The following is a 20,166-nucleotide window of genomic DNA, read 5'->3' as shown; positions in this document are numbered from 1 at the left end:
GCGCCCCGCGGAGCAGCGCGGAGGGGCCGCCCCGCCGCGCCCGTCCATGGGGCGGCGCTGAGCGGAGGCGCGGCGGGAGGGCGGCGGGGGCAGCATGAAGTCCCTGCTATTCAGCCGCTTCCTCCTGCTGCTGCCCTGGGTGCTCATCGTCATCATCGTGCTGGACATCGATAGTAGCCGGGCGCCGCTGCCCGCGCTGTACCCCCGCGGCGGGGGTGAGGGCGGGAGCGGCGGGGAGCGGCCTCCCGCCCCGCGGCGGCGGCCCGAGGCGGTGCTGCCCACCATCTATGCCATCACGCCCACCTACAGCCGCCCGGTGCAGAAGGCCGAGCTCACCCGCCTGGCCAACACCTTCCGGCAGGTGTCGCGGCTCCACTGGATCCTGGTGGAGGACGCGGCGGCGCGCAGCGAGCTGGTGACCCGGTTCGTGGCGGGCGCGGGGCTGCCCTGCACGCACCTGCACGTCCCCACGCCGCGCCGCTACAAGCGCCCGGGGCTGCCCCGCGCCACCGAGCAGCGCAACGCCGGCCTGGCCTGGCTGCGGCAGCGGCACCAGCACCTGCCGCCCCCGCAGCCCGGGGTGCTCTTCTTCGCCGACGACGACAACACCTACAGCCTGGAGCTGTTCCAGGAGGTGCGTGCGGGATAAGGGAGGGGGGGGGCGCGCTCCACCGCCTCTCCGCGGGCTCCCACCGCTTCTAGCATCCCCACTTCCCGCCGGGCTCGCCCCTCTCCAGGCTCCCGCGCGGGGCTGTGCCACATCCCGCTTTGCGGCGGCTCGGTGCCCCTTACTCAGAAATTCTGGGCATGGAGAATTCAAGCCCGGTCCCCGGCGCGGACACCTCGCCGCACCCCGTCCCTCAGCCGGGCTCTCCGGCGCTGTCTTCGTGTGACACTCCTCTCTTGATTTTTAAGTTTCTTGTCCCTCTCCTCCACGCTCCCCCCAACTTTTTACTGTTGTTTTCTCGCTTTCCTGCCGAGCGAGGCAAGTTTAGGGTTTATATAAGGGATCTTGTGTTTTTGTTACAGCTGGGATGAAAAGCACTCTTTCATAGTTGGGATTTTTTTCGGGCTGCATCCCTCTCCTTGTAGGGCAAACTGGCATCAGGAGTCGCCATCCTTCACAGTTTTTTCTTGGCGCAAATGAATTTATCCAGAGCCGGCTCCTTCACGTGGACTCGCCTTTTTGAAGCCTTTTCGAAGCCTTTTCGCTCTTAAAAGCAGCAAATCGTTTGTGTAATGACTAAACACCCTTTCAGGAGTTTCTTTTCTGAAAGGACCTGGTTTTGTCTTTATTGCCTTCCCTTGGTGAAGGGCTTTGTTTCATTTTGGTGGGAATTGGCAAGCGCTTGGGGCAGAGGGTATCCAGCTTTCTTTCTGAGTTCTGCCTGGCAGGAAGGAGGGACTGCAATAAGTGAACATAAAACAGCAGAAGAAAGATCATGTACATCTTCTGTGACAGCTAGGAGAGTACCCTTGGCAGGGAAATAAGGGAGGGAAATGGAAAAGTAGGTTGGCAGCAGATAGGGAACACACAGGGCTTCAGACAGACTGTGGTCCGTATCTTCTTGCTGGTGGATAGAACTGTATTTAGAGGTGTACACCCATATTCTACAGCTTGCTTCCAAGCAATGTGCCTCCTCGTGTGCTTTACAGTCAGTAGGCTAAAATGAACACAACACACAGAAACGTGAAGCACGTGCAATTCCCTAGAGCAAGCTGGTTTAGAAATGTTTAGGTTTGTAATGCATCCCTTTTCATTTCCCGTGAGTGAGTGGGCAGGTGCAGGGTCCCCATTCAACAGAGATGTCCTACTTCTTTTGCCCATTTGGCATTCAGCATTAAAGCTGCTAATTTAAGGACCTTTGCCTGGAGGCTAAACCTTTGTTGTAATTGATTTTTTTAAAATTCTCACGGCTGTGCTTAGCACGTTAGAATGCAGAGTAATTCCACCGTACCCATCTTTGATGTGATGGGAGTGCCCACATATATGTTCACAGATATAAGGCTAATCTGATTGAATCTTAGGGAATTTGTTAATTGAAACAGAAAGTACACTTTGACACAATGACTAGTGTGGAACAAAAGATATTTGGAGACAAATATCTACTTTTTTTTTTTTTTAATAGTTTGTTGGTTTGGGCTTTTTTTTTTTTTTTTTGAGTACTGACATTACAGACAAACTAAAGAGAACAGTATTGACAGGCATTTCACTTCAGTGACCCGGAGCTACTGAAAAGGTGTTCAGTCACATTTATTCTTTTATAATTTCTATCATTATTCTTCTGATTGCTGTGAAGGATGCAACAGAAAGGTACAAATTACCTCTTTGATGAGGTGGGAAATGCAGGAAAGCAAGGGGATAACGCTGTCTGAAGGGTTAACCTTGAAAATTACAGACACAACAGGCAACGTGTGTTTCCTCTTGCTAGCAAGAATTGTAACCTCCACCATGAACCTCTGCAATCCTAAGACCTCCCTTTCACCAGGGTTCAGCTGCTAGGGAAGAGGTGTTTATTCTGAGCTGTGTGTTCACAGGCAGACACACATGAATGAGTTTTCCCTGTGAAATGTGGTGGTTGGAAAGCTCAGTTACAGAAGTGGAGAAGGAGCTTTTGCTTCAATTACCTCTGCAAGTTCCCATGACTGTTTTCTGGGGTCACTAACGAGCTGTATGCGAGGTCTCGGGGGACACCACTGGTAGTAACACAGGGAATGCCTTGTGGACCTGGCAAAGTTAATGGAAGTCCCTTGGCAAGCTTTACCAACAAGATGTGTCGGAGGTTACATTTGGAGAGAGCCAGGAGTCTGATTTTCAGTCGAGGCACTGCTTGAGGGCTGGTTGCCTTTTTTTTTTCTTGATATAAGAAATTCTGTGTCTCCATGGATTCTGGCTTGACAGCTCTGTAGTAAATCCTGATCTCTCTTTCCGGAATTGATAGATATATGAGTGTAAGCTATACTTGTCTTTTCCAAGCATGAAGAGAACAGCTTCAGAACATATTGTGTGTAGATGAAATCTGGTAGTAATTCCTCTCATGAAAGTGGTGGTAACTCTACCCGAGAGGGAGTTTTTTCACTTCGTTGCCCTGCCAGGAACAATTCTCCAGACCTGCAGTTGCTTAATCCTAAAAGAGGTCTGATAAACTGGAGTCTGCTCACTGGGAGGGGGCAGTTTAAATGTAGGAAGACAAGACAGGAGCTCTGAATTCTCATCCTACCACCCACCATCCTGTGCTGGCTGCGTGACTTCCAGCATGTCACTGACAGGGGCAGAGGGGTGTGTAGGTCCCAAACTGCCAGCGGCAATGTGAGGTACTGTCTGCCCGCAGGCACTTACATACATTTGCTGTCTTATGAAATAGTAGGTCTGTCTTCTTTGTAATGGCTTGTTTCTGAGTCAAAGCTGGTTTCAGTAACAGCGGTGAGGGATTGGGGAGGTGGGAACCAAGGCTAGTTAGGATTGTAAAGCCAGCATGAGAGAAACATTGGCATTAGGGATGCATTTTGCTCAGAGGTTAAAAAAGCAGGACTGTGGAGCAAAAGGTGAGCCACAGAACTGCACGTCAGTGAAGGATTATGTTTAAGGCAGCTCTTTTACTGTGGCTTTCCCTAGTGCCCTTACAGAAGACAGAGCCTTTTTAACAAAGCGAATTCGGCAAAAGCTTTACTGGGAGTTGTAGTGTAGTTGTGAGGGTCATGATCAGAAAGGAGCATGCTTTGACATGAAATGCCGTGGGATACTTCTGAGAGCTTTTGATGAGGAAATTCTAATCTCTGTCCAAAGTCCTTCTGCCTGGTATGTATAGGAATGAATACTTTATATTTGATATGGAGCGAGCTGGGCCCAGTAGAACTAGACCAAATGTGTTTCATGGAAATCAGAAAAAACCCCAAGAACCCAGTTTACAGTAGAGTTTTTCTGGAAAATGTCACTGTCTGTAGTAAATCTGGAACCCTCTAGTGCTGTTTATAATTATCTTTTTTCCTAAGACCTGTGATGAATGTGGATGTATAGGCTAGTTTTCTGACTGGCAAAACTATGTCCTCAAAGTTGCAGCATGGAGTTTAAAGTAAATCACAGCCCTAATTGTCATTTCTGAAGGGTAAAAAAAACCCCAAACTTTAGTAGCTTAGCAGTTAGCCCTGTTGCCCACTGAATTGTGGACCAGAATTCAATTTGCTGTAGCTGTTGCCTGCACAAGAATACCCTGAATGTGATGGTAGAGTTGAAGCTGGAAAGGAAGTAGAAGGAGAGAGAGCTCAGCCTGTTCTCGTGAAGTTGTGGTAGTCTTTACAGGTAGCTCTAGATTCAGATTGAAAGCACTTCCTTGCGTCCCTGCTCTTCCCTTTCCCAAAAGGTATGTATGAAGGTGGCAGATATTCTAATGGCTTTTAACAGCCATTTCAGTAGCCTAAAAAAAATAATTCCTTGTTATTAAAAATGGAACAGAAATACTTGCAGGCATTGCACGTCACACAGGCTTCAGTTTTCCTGTGATCATCTTCGTAAAATATTTTGAGCAACTCAAAAAATGCATCACAGAAGAGGTGAATATTTGCTATTTTTTCCAGCTTTGACAAGGGAAGGGTTAGTGTTCCTTCAATAACACTTACATAACTGTCATAATCTTTATACACTGTATATGTGTATTTTTGAATGGATACATTTATGCAAAAAGATTTAAAACTAGTATAAGTGAATCTTTTTATCTTTAAAAACATGAAAATCTTTTGTTGTATGTCTTGGAGCTGGTTGGAAAAATCAAATTTTTTGATATAGTCTTAAAAATAACATTCAGTAGTCTAGATAGAATTAAATATTAGCTGGCAGTCATTAGTTATATTCTTCAGAATAAAAAAAATGATCCAAATATGTGTTAGCAGTGCATTAAATACCTTTCTAGGGTATAAATGATTTAGGAGTACATGACAGATTTTAAATGCACACTGACATTCTTCTTCCACATACACGTGTAGTACCTGTGCTAAAGAGACTGGATTAGAAAAGACTGGCAGAGAATGAAATAGCTTAAAAATGAGAGGAAACAGTGACCAAAAAAAAAAAAAAAAAAAGAGCTATTTGAAACATTATCCAAGTGAAGGACTCTGGGTTGTGAAGTACTGTCTATTTCTGCACTGAGAGCAGTGGTCTCATATGTGAAACTGATACTGTTACTCTGAATTTAATTAGAGAGGGTCAGCAGCTCTTCCGAGGTGCAGTGAACGCAACCTTGTAGGACGACAGAGAGTAGGATGAGAAAAAGAACCAGTCAGTAGAAGGGCCCAGAAGTAACATGAGTAGCAAATGTTTTGGAAGTCATCCCAGTCCAGCGAAATTGGCTCCTAACTGCTTTAGTTAAATTTGGTACAGTTTTCTTCTGTAGGGAAGCAATATTGACATTTGTGCCCAAGGATGCTGGTATAATTTAAAAGCATTAATCATTGTATCCTATATATAAAATGTTGCTGGAAAGAAGGGGGGAATTAATGTATCCTCCCTTTGCAGTGTAGATTGTGTACAAATCAGCAGAGAAGGTTTAAAACAGATGCTTGGAGAGAAAACTTTCTAATAGTGAGGATGGCGAAGAACTAAATCAGATCACCTGTGAGGGTTGTGGAGCAGGCTAGTTCAATGACTGAAAATTTTTTTGGCTTGTAGACCCTTTCTACAAGTTTTCCCACAGAGAATACCTTTTACAGTCAAGTTTACCAACAACAACCTTGCTTTTTGAAGTTCCTATCCCTTAAGTGTCACACTCCCTGAACCACAAAAATCACTGGCAGAGGTTTTCTATGCCTCAGTACCTCCTTTGAAGTGATGGTAAGTAGGGGCAGAAGCTCCATCCAGTGCCTCAGTAAACGGGCACAGCATCACTGCTGCTGAGCTGTCTGTCTGACTCGTAGTACTCTCCCATGAGTTTCATTGAAGCAGAATCTGGCTTTAGATGTCCTGTGAGCAATGCGGAGAACTGTGTGAGAACTGACAGGGAACCTGGCTGTGCTTATGTTTTTTTAACCCATAAAATTTTCTGCTGTGGAAGAGTTGTAGTGAAGGAGCTCTATGTCCTGTCTTTGGTAATAATAAATAGGAATTTTTTTGTAGAAATCTGCCCAAGTGTCACTGGGATGGCCAGGGGGGTGGAGTGGGATGGGATGGTGAGCTTAGGTGCTAACCTGTAGCCTGACCAGTATAGATCACAAATCAGAGAGAGGCTGAAATGACAGGGGGAGAAAAAAGCGTACTACGTGTAGCAGCAGGTTTGCATTTACAAAGAGCTTTAAATCTCAAGTAAAAACACATCAACATTATGCTGCAAAAACACTAGGATGGTTGTACCAGTCTGGAAGCCTTTTCACTATAGGAATTACCTCCATGTTTCTTCTCCCTGTCTGTCATTTGCCTTCATTCCCCCTGGGCTTTTATATTTTGTTACTGGCTTCGTATCTTCCCTATTCATCAGTCCGGCACATCCCATTAAGCAGCTTTTCTTGATTGACTAATGAGATGCTGTATTTGGCAATGCTTTTATCACTGCCTTTTATTACTCAGATACATTTTCTGCATTTTCACTTGCTATTCTTTAGTGGTTACTCTGTTGTAACTATTTACTGTTATATGCCCATCACCTCACTGAGATTTCTTAGGTCAGTTGTTACCAATCTCTCCTGTCATTTCCTTGCCCAATCCTTCCCAATTGTTGTCCCTTCTACTACTTAATTCAGATTTTTTCTACCATCTTCCCCATCCAGTACATAACTCTCCTCCTACGCGTAAGACCCCCTTTCAAATAATCAAAAAGTAAATAGAGGATAAAAGCATTTCCAGAGGGAGATTCATCCCACCTTAAGATAGCTGTCTAAGCCAAGCAGGATGAATCATGTCAGTGGGTTCCTACCTCTTTCATTAACTACAGAAGTCTAACCAGGACAGACCAGATACTTACAGAGAATAAGATGTAAGATGAATACCATTCATGTAAGTCGCTAGGACTTAAAATACTGAGTTTTAAGACAGGGTGTGCTACTGCTGTCATTACAATGACAGAAGGGCAATTTAGGAAGCTATTTGTAAGTCATAGGATTTTGGCAGTTGCTTAGCCCACAGCACTAAGACTATTTAGAATTAACACATTTTTGAATCACCTTTTTGTGTCCCAATGATTAGCAACATAAAATTCCAGGTGCAAGCTGGCCTTTTAATCCAAATAATAGCTTTTCCCCCATCATACATAAATACAGCCTTCACATAGCAGTATGTTAACTGCAGTAATGCTACTCTCAGAAGATTAAAAGAAATATTCCTACTTTCATCTGCCTAGCATATTCTGAGGCTGTGAGGTATTTCAGAATTAGCATAAATACTGGTCTAGATGTGCTCTTTCAGCTTTTACTTAAAGGGATTGCTGTATTCTTGACACCTGCTTATTTCATTCTCCAAAAATGTAACCTGTGAGAATAAAGAAAGTAACCCAAGGACAAAATGTAGAGCTCCTTCCTTCTGTTGTGTGGTGGCTTTACTGACATAACTCTTAGACACCAAGATAGAACCAAGACTGTATGAATTCAAAACTTCTTGGGTTTTGCGAGGTCAGTGATATACTTGACAAGATTTTCGTAGACGCGGTGTATGGTAGAGTATTAATGTAAATCCGTCTGGTTCTGCCAGCATAGATGCTGAGGCTGCTGTTTACCCAGTTCAGAAGTCCTGTGTAACCTGGCCCATTGTACAGTACAGCTGCCCAAACTTCTATTGCGTGCTCAGGCAGGGCATGGGTGCACCATGCATCAGCCACTCTCGTAGTTAAGAGTGTGTCTGCCCTTATCTTGTGGCATTTTGTGTTTACTGTGGGTGTGATTGGCATAGGGTGGTTAAAGTGCTGCAATTCTGTACATTAATAATTTGTAAAGGTATCTATACCCTCCAGGAGGTATTAATGGCAACATGTGTGTTCATCCTGTGGTTATTGCTGTTGTAGCACAGTTGCGTGTATGTGGCTTGTTGGTGCCCTTGGAAACCTACTGGAACTTACCTGTGTAGACATGCCCAACAGAATGACGCCCTGTGTCCACGTCTGATGTGTTTGGATGTTAATAGAAATATGCTGTTAGCAAAATATGCAAAAGGGATGTATCATTAAAACCAGAGTTAAAAGATCTTCATGAGAAGGTTTGGCTAATGTCCATACCCAAACAGTTAACTGCTAACTCTGCTTTTCCTGCATGGAGGACTGCGACAGATTGGAAAATTAAACGTAAGCAGGGAGAAGAGTTACAGATAAACATGATTAGCAATAACCTGTAGAGAGATTCATGGTAGTGTCTCAATGGCAATTAAATAGTCAATGGCTTGGACAGAATCCTTATCACAAGAAATCCCTGTATTGCCAACTGTACACATACTGTGCTCTTACACACTATGGGCTGCTGCTACTGAGAGATGGTGTGATTCTCAGCTGACTGCAACAGCTATTAGGGTGGAGGTGAGGAAATTCTGCTAAACAAATTTGAAGATACACAAGTAATTGGAGGGAGAGAAGGTACATATCTCTCTTCTGTGTGTCCATACATATTTGTGGATTTTCAAATATATATTTTATGCTTTCCCTCTGTGAAAGTTCTAAGAATCTGCTAATGTATTGGAAATGTGAACCACACTGACATGATGTCTTTGTTTTTTTCTAGTGCAACTCCTATGAGTCTAGATGATATGCATGATAAATTTTTCACCTTGGCAGAGAGAGAGAGAATTGCTTAATATTTAACCAAGGTTGTCTTTTACTTCAACATCCATTGATAGGGGACTGCAGTAACAAATATGTAAAACTGTATTTGTTTTTGCTAAGAGGAGTGCTTGGAAGGAGAAAGGGATAACCTTTCCCTAAGGAATAAGCTTCAATTACAACAAAAGATGAGACTGTTTTTAGAATAGATCAAATAAAGCCCACATTACACTGAAATAGTTTAATACTTGTTTAAATAGCACCACATTTAAAACACAGTAGTTGAAACAGTGGCTTTTGAATCAATGTGGTTAAATTGTGCAAGTTGCCCTGTCTGTTGCACTCGTCTGCTCAAGTTCTCACACCAGACTATCTGATTTTCCCATGGGGAGCAGTGCGTCAAAGTTCATGTCATATTATCTCCTGTTTACTGAAGAAAATGGTCCAGTGAACCAGTTATCTGAACTCACTGAATCACAGGTTCTTTAAAGTTGGAAAAGACCTCCAAGATTGAGTCCAACCTTTGACCGAACAGCACTGTATCAATTAAATCATAGCACTAAGTGGCATATCCAGTTGTTTCTTGAGCACCTCTGGGGATGATGACTCCACCACTTCCCTGGGCAGCCTGTTCCAATGTCTGACAACCTTTTCAGTGAAGAAATTCTTCCTGATGTCCAAACTGAACCTCCTCTGGTACAGCTTGAGGCCATTTCCTCTTGTCTTGTCACTAGCTGCATGGGAGAAGAGGCCAAGCCCCACCCGGCTACAACCTCCTTTCAGGTAGTTGTAGAGAGAAATAAGGTGTCTCCTGAGCCTCCTTTTTTAACAGGCTAAACACTCCCAGCTCCCTCAGCTGCCCCTCCTATGACTTACTCTCCAGATCCTTCCCCAGCTTCATTGCCCTTCTCTGCACATGCTCCAGCACCTCAATGTCTTTCTTGAAGCGACTCCCAGTCATGCAACCTTCTTGCTAAAGAATTATTTTTTAGTATCTGTAGATTCCTCAAGGCTAGATAAGGACCATTTTTCTAGAACTGCATTTATTTACATTTACACCACTGGGAAAAATTCCTGTTATTGATAGTAAGCATCCTGCCTGGCCTGTTTTTTCATCCTTCTTGGAAATTTAGCAGAGCTTTTAAAGGGAAAATGTAAAATTAAAAAAGGTTTAACCCAAATAATCTTCTTTTTTTTTTTTTTTTTTTTTTTTTTGTGACCGTTTAATAGATCTGAGCTGCATCTCAGCTCTGGACAAATCTGGTATGTTGCACATAGGAAAGAGCCCTGTCATAATTTCCTGTACTCAATGCATTTTTTACCAGTCTCAAACTAATTGTACTTGTTTTAGTGACACGCGTGTTTGTTAATCATTATTACATTTTCTCTCATCAGGTTTGTAAAATATCTCAGCAATCTATAGAAATAAGCCTACTGAGAGAATGCTGTAGTCTTGCAGATAAAAAAGATCTACTACACCTGTGGAAACCCAAACAAGAAAAAAAAACCCAAACCTGTTTTTTCACAGCTTTTAAAAATTTTGCTATAAAAGATATGAATAGGGTGTTAAAGTAGAATTGAAGTGCCTATGGGCTAAAGAGCTGGAGATTTCACAGAAAATGAGTGGGCACACGTAGCTTTCCAATACTTACTCTGTTGGGCTGAAATCTGTAAGCTAGAATTGCCTTTGAATACCTAGTCTTGCTGATTAGTGTGTAGGCTTTCTACCAACACTTACAAAAGAAGCCTGCCAGGAGCAGGGGCAGGCAGTGAGTGATGCTGTGCTGCCTCTTGCAGATGCGCACAACACGCAAGGTGTCCGTGTGGCCCGTGGGACTGGTCGGGGGACGGCGGTACGAGCGCCCAGTCGTGGAGAACGGCAAAGTTGTTGGCTGGTACACGGGCTGGAGAGCGGACAGGCCCTTTGCTATTGACATGGCAGGTAAGGATCAATTCCCATGATACATGAATGTTTCTGATAATAACTGATTTTCTCAACGTAAGCAGCTTTTAAAACTTCCCAAGTGTCAGCACTGTATGCAGCCTTTTGGCACTAAATATCCTGGAAGTCTTAGCTTGCACATCTTGTCTAATTAAGTTGCTGCTTGGTGATACCTGAACTTACTTTCATTTGTTTCTAATTTAATGTGGCAACTTGGCTTTTATGTTGTATAAATTGTTTGTCTGAAACAAGTTAATTGCAAGTTAACTCATTGAAGTAATTTTTGCAAGGAGCACCTGCCCGTCATTGTGTCATCAATCTAAACCAGGTAGTATAAATACAGACCTTTTGTAGACCTCATGTTGTAAAATGCTACTGTATCATGAAATGATTCATTTTGTATTGGTTATTTGGAATGACAGTGATAACTGTAGATGGATATAGTTTGAAACACTGGGCTTAGGTGAAAAATCACTGACAGCTATTGCCTAGTAGATGAAGGCAGAAAAGCTTCAAAATGGATGTAATCAATCTTCTGCAGTGAAGTTTGCACACCACACAGCTCTGTTTTGCTGTCAGTCCGTGCTTAGACAATCTTTTGAATATATTCACAACTGCCACATGAATCACCACTGTGCAGAAGTCCAATTTCTGATGTAGCAGCAGCTGATTTCCTAGCAAGCGATATGATATTTGCACTTAGGCATCTTCTGTATCAAGGAGGGAAGGGGAAAAGTAGGAATACAAGGGCAAGAACAGGAGAGAAACAGCCACTTTTTTTTTCCTCTGGTACACTTATATTTTGGGAGAGGGAAAAGAACAGTGCTCTCACTTGGGCAGAATATATTAATTGAAATGTCTGATGATAAATATGTACAGTATATACAGTTGTATTGGTTAAAAAGAATAAAATACTAATTGTTTTTAACACCTCAAAGATACAAACATCAGCAGGTGAATTTTTCTGTACTGTACGGGCATTTCAAGACCATAATACCACCTGGCATAAAAATTAATATTTAAGTGTTTAGGTAGAGGCATTCCACAGGGGAGATGTATGTCAATGCCCAAACCCATGCAGCGTATCGAGGACTGCAGCTGTGCATTTTATCAGTCTTTGCCTGCTCTGCCTGTGGACTCACAGATACCTATTGATACAGTGTTGTAGAAGGGATTACTGATGGGCATTATTTAGGTGAGAGCATGGTTCATAATTCATTAGCAGCAGGCAAAAAGCCATTACACAACAATGGCCAAGGGACTCTAACCCAGACATGAAGAGATACTTGGAAAGTTCTTAAGTTGTAGTTTACTTTGCAGTTGCTGGCTGAATCAGTGGCATGAGGGAAAAGCAGCTCCATTAGGAGCATTACCTGCTTGCACTTTTATGAAAGTCACAAAAGGGAGGGTTATAGAGACAAAGAAACATTGATAGTACAGGAAGTTACTGCAGATCCACAAACAAGGAGTTACTATTTTGTAAGACAACTTTTATTAGTCTTCAAAAATACTGAAGAAATTAAATTACATTTTTAATTTCAGCAAGGAGAGAAATGGATGCTGTGTAGCGTGCTAAAAAAATTATGTGAAAGTTGCATCTTCAGTCCCCTCAGGAATACAGTGGAAGGGCACTAACAGAACAGAACTGCAAATCCAGAACTTCATAGGTGTCTGAGCAGGTACAGTCTACAGGACACAGGTCAACACTCAGTTTCCTACCCATGCCCTTTGCTCCCGACTTCCCAACACACCCCTGCAGACTTGGGAGGCTTGCTAAAAAAACCTAAGTCCATGCTGTGGTCCATCACTAGCATTTCTCCATCTCCTCACCAAACACACAAGCAATTTAGGTTATACCGCACATAAGGAAGTTCAAGGACCTCTTCTGAAAATATTACCATGAAAAAAGTATAGGTGCATATATTAAACTGCTCAGCTGTCTACAGTTAATGTTCTGACACCCAATGCACTGGTACGGAAGGTCCCTTTGGTTTACTGAACTATCTTTTCACAGTGATTTTCACAAGAGTTTGATCATGAGTCTGGGTGTGAACACAAGACCGCTTAAAAGGTTTGGAATCACTGATATATCTTGTGGCTGTTCAGATGAAGCTTTTAAGCACATAAAACTTCTTATTCTAGGCTTCAAAATACAGGGTCAAATTCAAATTACTGGAAGTGGAGACAGATCCTGCTGATTTCACTGGGCTCAGCTCAAAGAGCCTAGCTGGCCAACCTCCCCAGAGTCCATGAAACACACACATCGCAGTCACATTAGATCAGTTCATTAAGCACTGGTTATTTATTTTGAGAAATTTGTGGCTGACACTGCTATTCTCCAATGCTAAATTGCATTCAGAAAGCAGAGTAGCTGTTTCCTGTGCTGCTTCTTGACTGGCAACCAACTCACCATATGAATTAGTTCAGGTGTTTTCTAAGTTCTGCTTCAGTTTTAACTGTAGGTGAGTTCTAGAGTTTGACACAAACTTCCTTACCCTCAGGGAAGAAAAGTGAGAAAGAATCTTGAAAGCAAAAAGGTGACACTGATTCTGAATTAGGTAGTGTTATTTAGTATGGACATGATTTAAAGTCTTCTGTATTAAATACTGCTGTTTTAAATTTGGCTTGTTCCCAGTGCCACAATTTTGGACCACCCATGAAAACATGTTACATCATGATTCTCCTAGTGTCAGGATTGTTCAAGAAGGCAGGCACATGCTTTACATTAGCATTCCAAGAGTTACTTCAGTCACAGGGATTAGTACATGCCTGTAAATGACTAGGCAAGCAGATTTTGGATGTGTGGTGCAGAGCTCATCCACTGTGCCCGAAGTGCCTCTGCTACAGCCTGAGCAAACACCTTTTTTTTCTTTAATTTTCATTTTGCTATAGTTATGAGTTCTTCAGTACATCTCATCTTTCTGATGAGCAAAAAGCTAGTCTATTCATGACACCACAAAACATGGCATATTTTGACTGACTCTGAAAGAGCCACTGCTGGAAGACACAAGCGCAAACAAAAAAATTTTGAGTGGCTATGGCAGACAGCATGCTCAAAAAAACCAAACCCCAACTTCTCCTCCGTGAAAGGGTTAATACTATTTTAAACATTGAGTTTACAATCAAGAGCCTTTCATGGTGAATTAATTGTGAGCAGTTGCCTTTGTTCTGAACTATAGAAACCCCTGGTTAGCCATCTCTGCCTTACTGCAACCCAAACTGTGTGTCACAGGGAGAACAGTGAGAGCAGCAGAGCCCAAGCCATGGCACATCCAACAAGCCAAAGGTGGTACCATAAACCATGTGGACACAGTAGGTCTGTTTCTACATTAGCACTGAGCATTAGCATTTATACACTCCAGAAATTATAAACACTCAGTTTCCAGCTTGCCCTCAGCCACTATCCTATCTAGAACATCTAGGAAGCAATGGCATTAATCATGGCAACAAAATCTTTAAACACTGGCTCAAGTTTAACTGGATGAAAAAAAAATAGTTCTGCCTTTTAACAGAAGCCACTGATCTAACACAAGTCAAGGTGTGAATTAACAGGAACAGCTTACGTTGAAAGAAGCACAGATATAATCTTTGCCGCATCTCCTAGGTATCTTGTCCTCCAGCAAAGTAATTCCTGTCTAGGTGGTTCTTCAGCCAATTAGATTTAATTTACAACCTTGCATTAAACACCATAAAACCCCAAGAACACCTCTTCACACTCCAGCTATGAAATTGTCTTGTGGCACTTCATATGAGCTTAAGCCCAATATGACCTTGTAGGAATAATGATTAAGTAAAATAACTGTATGCATGTAAGCACTGTTCAGTTATGCTACACTGGAGACAGTAATCCCAAATTAATCCCTGTTTGGTGATAGAATTCAAAATAACAGCATATTTTCATCTATTAGCACAGGCTCATTATCTACTGAGAGAAATTAGTAGAGAAATTAGTGCCAGTCTGGTCAAAACCTGAGCCATCTCCTCTCTTTCCGACACCAAAATGATACATCTATGATAAAGTCAGTGGAAAGGTGTCACTAGAAAGTGGCTTTCTCCCAAGTCCATCTTACAAAATGTCATACATGTGAAATAAAGCAATTATAAAGCAAAGCTGAAGAACTAAAATAGGCAGGACATAAATCTCCTTGCATTATTTTATCTCTTCAAGTTGTTGCTTTATTGGATTTTTTAAGAAACAAAGACTGCATGACCACTGACCAAGGAAACAAACCTCAGGCCAGTCTGTGCACAGTAGTCTGTGTCCTTGCCACCTACAACACTCAGTTTATAATTTAAGTTTTATTTGATGCCTGATTTTTGATAGCACCCTATAATGGCAATTTGCAATAGCATGGTAGCAAGGGCATGTGTTACATGCAGGGGGCACGGCCCATCTGAAGATCTGTGCATAGGAGAAATCCACCCTCAGAACTCCATGCAATTTTCTCAAGAGGAGCAAGCATAAGAAATTAATCAGTGTATGGATAAGTAGGGGCTGTGGGAGCCAGGGAGCCACAATGACACATACTGAGGTAAGCAGTGGAAAAACCGTGCCTTCTGCTTAGAATGGGATTCCTTCCTCACTCTAAAAACTAGGCCACTACCTTAATTATTTTGGTGTTTACTTCATTTTTGCATGGCCAGCTTGAATCCTAAATCTTTTTGAAAAGAAACAGCAGCTCACACAGCTGATCAGGATTCCAACAATGCCTTCCCATGCAAAGCAACTTTTTTTTTTTTTTTTTGCGCCCAAAATTATCAAAGCCCAGTTGCATCCAAAATTTATTGCTTGTTCTAACTGAGGAAAAAACCCCAACAAAACCTAACCAAAACCACTGAACTGAAGCAGGTAAATTTGTTCATCAGTTTTAAGTCCAAGGTCCCTTTCAAGGTGGTGCAAGGTGGCTGTACACACTGCTGCTGTCTCTTGCTGAGGGAGTTTAAACACTCGACCTCAGCTCTTTCCAAATGATTACACTTGCCTACCAACAACACTGGGATGGAGCCCATCTTGTGCTCTCTCATGACCAGTCTACAAGTTGTAGGAAGTAGGAAAGGACTGCAGCCTGCTGCAGACAAACCCCTGGTGGGGAAGAGGAGTCCAGAGCATTATTCTGCCTGGGAGCACTGAGCTAAGCCCAGCAGCTGCAGCAGAGAACAGCTGGATCCCAGCAGTGATGCTGCAGAGGTTAACTGAGTGAGGACAGGCTACAGCCAAGGTCTCACACCTCCTGGAAGTCTTTTATTCACTGGACTGCTCTGCAAGGTGTGGGCAATATGCTCTCTCCATCTAGACACCTCCTCTTCTTTATCTCAGACAAGATATAATGTATTAAGTTACAAAAAAGATATAACATATACACATGTCTTCTGCAACTGTGTCCATCGGTGAATTGGAACCTCAGTTTATGTCCAACCCATAGTTTTTATCAGGGTCCAAATCTTTATTTAAAACAAAACAAATTTTCTGGTGTCTTCCTGTGCTTTCCTGCAAGCAAGAGCAGGAACCACTGAAAGTGGTTTCAGTACGCCTTCCTTTAATACGTGATGTAATAATTACTTCCTTATATTTTCCTCTTCAAAAGGCCCCCACAAAAGTCATAGATATTTTCAAGGAAAATACAGTAGCAAGACAACTGTAGTAAAAATGGGTTAGAATTATATTAAGTAAGAGAAAGCTATTCTCAATTTTAAATCAATAACATTTTAATACTGGCTTTAGAATTAAATGTTCTTGCCATTTTCCAGAACTGATGTGAAAACTGTTACTACTTGTGTCATAAAGGGACAGCTGGAACCACTCTGAACTGACGAAGAAAGGATTTCTTTGGTAGGCTTGGCAATCAGACATAACGAGTTAGTTACAAATGTAGTTTTTCTTTACAAGTCTTATCGGTCGAGTTTTGAGTCCTGCTGAAAGAACCATACATGTGACTGAGCATAGCTGAAGGAAAACTGGAGAGTTCTATAAATAATGGCAAATTGGAGATTCATGGGAGCTTCTTCAGAGAGGGCGAGTTTGTTCAAACCAGTGATTTCTCAGTGTGCAATCTCCCTTCAAGGGACCTAATGCACGTTACTGCAGGAATGCATCGCAGAGAGGTGTGTGCATGAAGAAGTCCTTTCAGCCGTGCTGTGCCACGTACAGATCACCTGCAGACTGCCTTGCAGACCACCAGTGATGAAAGTCATTCACAAATCCACAATAACTACACAGTGTGCAAGGCAGAGCATTAATGCGGCTTGTCTTTCACCAACAATAATGTTAAAAACTCTCTACAGGCTGAAACTCTCCACAGATCACAGTTGTAATGTATTTTAACCTTTTTTCTGACTTTCACCTTTAAATGTAGAAGTGTTTGTACAGTATAAATTTTATACATTTTATTTTTCTTAAAATTGAGTTTTAGTTCTTAATTAGAAGTAGAAAGGATGAATAGTTCAGGATCTTAGCAATACCTGACTTTTCAGGGCAAAAAAATATATATTCCTTACATGACAGGAAATAGATTAAACATGTTGAAAATATGGTGCAAAAAACATCTGATTGCATCTTGAGGGCAAAACACAGAAATGTAGGACATACAAACCTACCAAATACCAAATATTCATATAATCAAATTTAGACAATTTTTAAAAGAGCACAGGAGATTTCTAGGCTTCAATGTAACTGCATAAAAATGTAAAGCCTAAAGGTTTTTCTTAACTTTTTCCCTGTCCCCCTCTATCCAAGGATTTGCTGTGAGTCTTCAAGTGATCCTGTCGCATCCCAAAGCCGTGTTCAAGCGTCGTGGTTCTCAACCAGGAATGCAAGAATCTGATTTTCTGAAACAGATAACAACAGTGGAGGAACTGGAGCCAAAAGCAAACAACTGCACAAAGGTACCAAGTTCCACACTTTCTAAAAAGCTTTTGTGTCATCTCTGTAGATGACTGTACTGACACAAATGTTATTTTATAGGTTCTGGTATGGCACACGAGAACAGAGAAGGTGAATCTAGCTAACGAGCCAAAGTACCACCTGGATACAGTCAATATTGAGGTATGATGTGGGGAGACAGTCACACAGCAAGTGCAGGACAATGGACGCGTCAGGACGTGTTTGAATTCAGCCAGTTAAAATCATCTGGTTCTGTGTGAGACCTGATGGACTTCTGTGGAAACAAAAGGAAGTTGTCAGAGACTCTAGTAGGCAAATCAAGTGGGTGTGCTTGTTCTAACTTGTCTGCATGCATTTCTGAACTCTCGGCTTAATAAACTGACACTTACCTTTGTTTTAACGCTGTTTCCACATAGAGAAATGTGGTGTAATGGTATTTTTTCAAAATCATTATTTATGTATATACTTTTTGTATTTATCCAGCTTAATGGTGTAATTATAAACTGATTTTAACTCACAAACTGTTGATCTAAATATCTGCATAAATGGATCCTCCAAACTGAACATGTTTTACTTCATTAGAAGTAGCGGCCAAATAGGTTGTACAATAACAAAATAAAAACCCAGAGTCACTTATGGATTTATCCTTTTAATATAGGGAAATAACATTTTATCATTACGAGGCACCATAAAATGTAAACACAATCACTGTCATAAACCTGGATCTCTGCAAGGAAAAATATATCCATTCATTTGGAGTTACCGTGTATGCATATTGTGCTGCCAGTTCTCAGCATTAATACTGTGCGTGTGCCTCATGAGCCAGATCAGAGACTTTATCACAGGAAACTCAAATGCATCCAATGCTCATTTTTAAAAGAATAAACTATTGATTTGTAGAACTACAGTAACATCCAGGTTTATCTTTCTTTCAATAACCACATTCCCTGTTATGCACACCATAATAACATCACAGTGAAATGTATGATGAAACAAAATTTGTTTGATACACTAGAAAACATTGCTCGGTGATACATTTACATTCTATTTATATATGATTAAACATTTGTTCATAGAGTACCTTCTACAGGATTACTGGGTAATTTGGGGGGATTGGGGTTCATATTTTTGGATATTACTAACATGATAGCTACGTCCCTTATATGCAAACATTTGATCTAGAATTTTGAGGGAAAAAAATCAGTATGTGGTTAAGCAGCTTCTTAATATGGTCTATGAAATCATATGCATTGTATGAAAATGCTTCCAATGATGTATAAATATATTCCTGATCTGCTTTTCACTACATCAAATTTAAATCAATATAGACCACAACACGGTCAGTCAGTTATATTCTTAATCTGAACAGCTGGGGAAAAAAAAAAAAGAATATATATGTACATGGAAGGAACAGCAAAAGTAAATGCATTTGAACAAGGAATGTTAGGTGGCTGTTCTGGGAGAGACTTCTATTGCAACGTTCATTTCCACAGTTGTGTGCTGAGAGTCTGGCCAGAGGAGCTTCCAGTCCATCCTGCCGCTGTGCTGGGGGGCTGGCCAAAGCCCATCACGTTGCTGGAACTGCTGAGGTTCATTCCAGCCATTTGCTGATTCATCTGCGAAGCACAAACACATGCATGAGGCTGGTTAGCACTGGCACTGAAACACAGCATGCTGCTGGCTAAAAGCAGTCCTGCCTCCAATCAGCCACTCAGTTAAGAGTACATTTCCCTAAAAATGTTTCTCATTAAATAAAAATACTGACTCAATCTAAGTTTCTAAGCATTTTTCCATGCTACCAGCTTTTCTGGAGCCCTTCAATCACCATCACACACCAGCTGACATGCTGCAGCACTTGGTGTATGTGTCACATCTGTATGAAAGTTCCACTAAGGAACTGACACAGCATGTGAAGGAGATGGTTGATGTGGTTAGTTGGTAAGAGTTTGCTTTCACAGTGTCAAAGCTAACCAACAAAATTATGGTTAGAGAGATAAAGAGACACCAAAGCCAGTAATATAGCCTTGTCTGCACTTGCAACTCCAGATTTTTTTTTTGTTCTTTGGAGACCTCAAAATCTTGAATACACAAGTTTTTATAGAAATTGTCTATTTAGGTGGCAATCAGCAAAGAATGAGGTGGGTTTATAAACATGAATATTATCTAAATCTAACCACTATTGCTTAAGAATCTACTCAAGATATTGTAATTCCTTAAATGAATTAAATAATTCACATGAAATTAAATTAATGTGAATTTAGCACCTGGTTAAAGGTGGGAAAGAGTTTGAAATTCAGCACATTCACTTCAAGTATGGTGCAAAACTATTCATACTCTCTACAAATATTATCTAATCACTGTAATTTTCAGTGCTCAGTGTAAAAACGAGTTTGAGAGCAAAAATTATTCTTTGCTTATGTTACCTTTAATTGAATTATTATTCAATTAAATAATGAATCATTATTCATTATTATGAATAATGAATCATTATTCATTATTATTGATTTGTTAACACATGCCTCTGAGCAGTTCATAGTCCAGCAGTCTGTAACACGGCTACACTGCACCTTCCTCCTACAGCCACACATTTTGGATCTGAAAAGCAGCATCTTTTCTAAAGC

General features: G+C 41.5%; 2 protein-coding genes across 3 annotated transcripts in view; one reads left to right on the top strand and one right to left on the bottom strand.

Annotated features, from left to right (window-relative positions):
- Positions 1-53: 53 nt before the first annotated feature.
- B3GAT2 (beta-1,3-glucuronyltransferase 2) lies at positions 54-18,181 on the top strand. Its single transcript, XM_027644742.1, has 4 exons — positions 54-634; positions 10,521-10,665; positions 17,399-17,547; positions 17,627-18,181. Exons 1-4 carry the CDS (start codon positions 95-97, stop codon positions 17,711-17,713), a joined length of 921 nt encoding a protein of 306 aa, XP_027500543.1. The 5' UTR covers positions 54-94; the 3' UTR covers positions 17,714-18,181.
- The window catches only part of SMAP1 (small ArfGAP 1), an 89,595-nt gene continuing 87,607 nt past the window's right edge, over positions 18,179-20,166 (bottom strand). For both annotated transcript variants that reach the window (XM_027644740.1, XM_027644741.1), the window contains one exon: positions 18,179-19,161. In XM_027644740.1, coding sequence (XP_027500541.1) covers positions 19,027-19,161 — 135 coding nt within the window. In that variant the 3' untranslated portion in view covers positions 18,179-19,026. The remainder of the gene's footprint in view (positions 19,162-20,166) is intronic.

The sequence above is a fragment of the Corapipo altera genome, unplaced genomic scaffold (assembly GCF_003945725.1).
Source record: "Corapipo altera isolate COAL_440 unplaced genomic scaffold, ASM394572v1 2, whole genome shotgun sequence".
Taxonomy (NCBI): Eukaryota; Metazoa; Chordata; class Aves; order Passeriformes; family Pipridae; genus Corapipo; species Corapipo altera.
This window is presented reverse-complemented; position numbering and strand designations above follow the sequence as displayed.

Bases quoted from the DNA above. Each gene is read 5' to 3' on its own strand.
- B3GAT2 (XM_027644742.1), top strand. From the start codon at position 95: ATGAAGTCCCTGCTATTCAGCCGCTTCCTCCTGCTGCTGCCCTGGGTG. The intron at 10,666-17,398 runs GTAAGGATCAAT...CCTCTATCCAAG, and splicing joins CTTTGCTATTGACATGGCAG to GATTTGCTGTGAGTCTTCAA. The intron at 17,548-17,626 runs GTACCAAGTTCC...GTTATTTTATAG, and splicing joins AAGCAAACAACTGCACAAAG to GTTCTGGTATGGCACACGAG.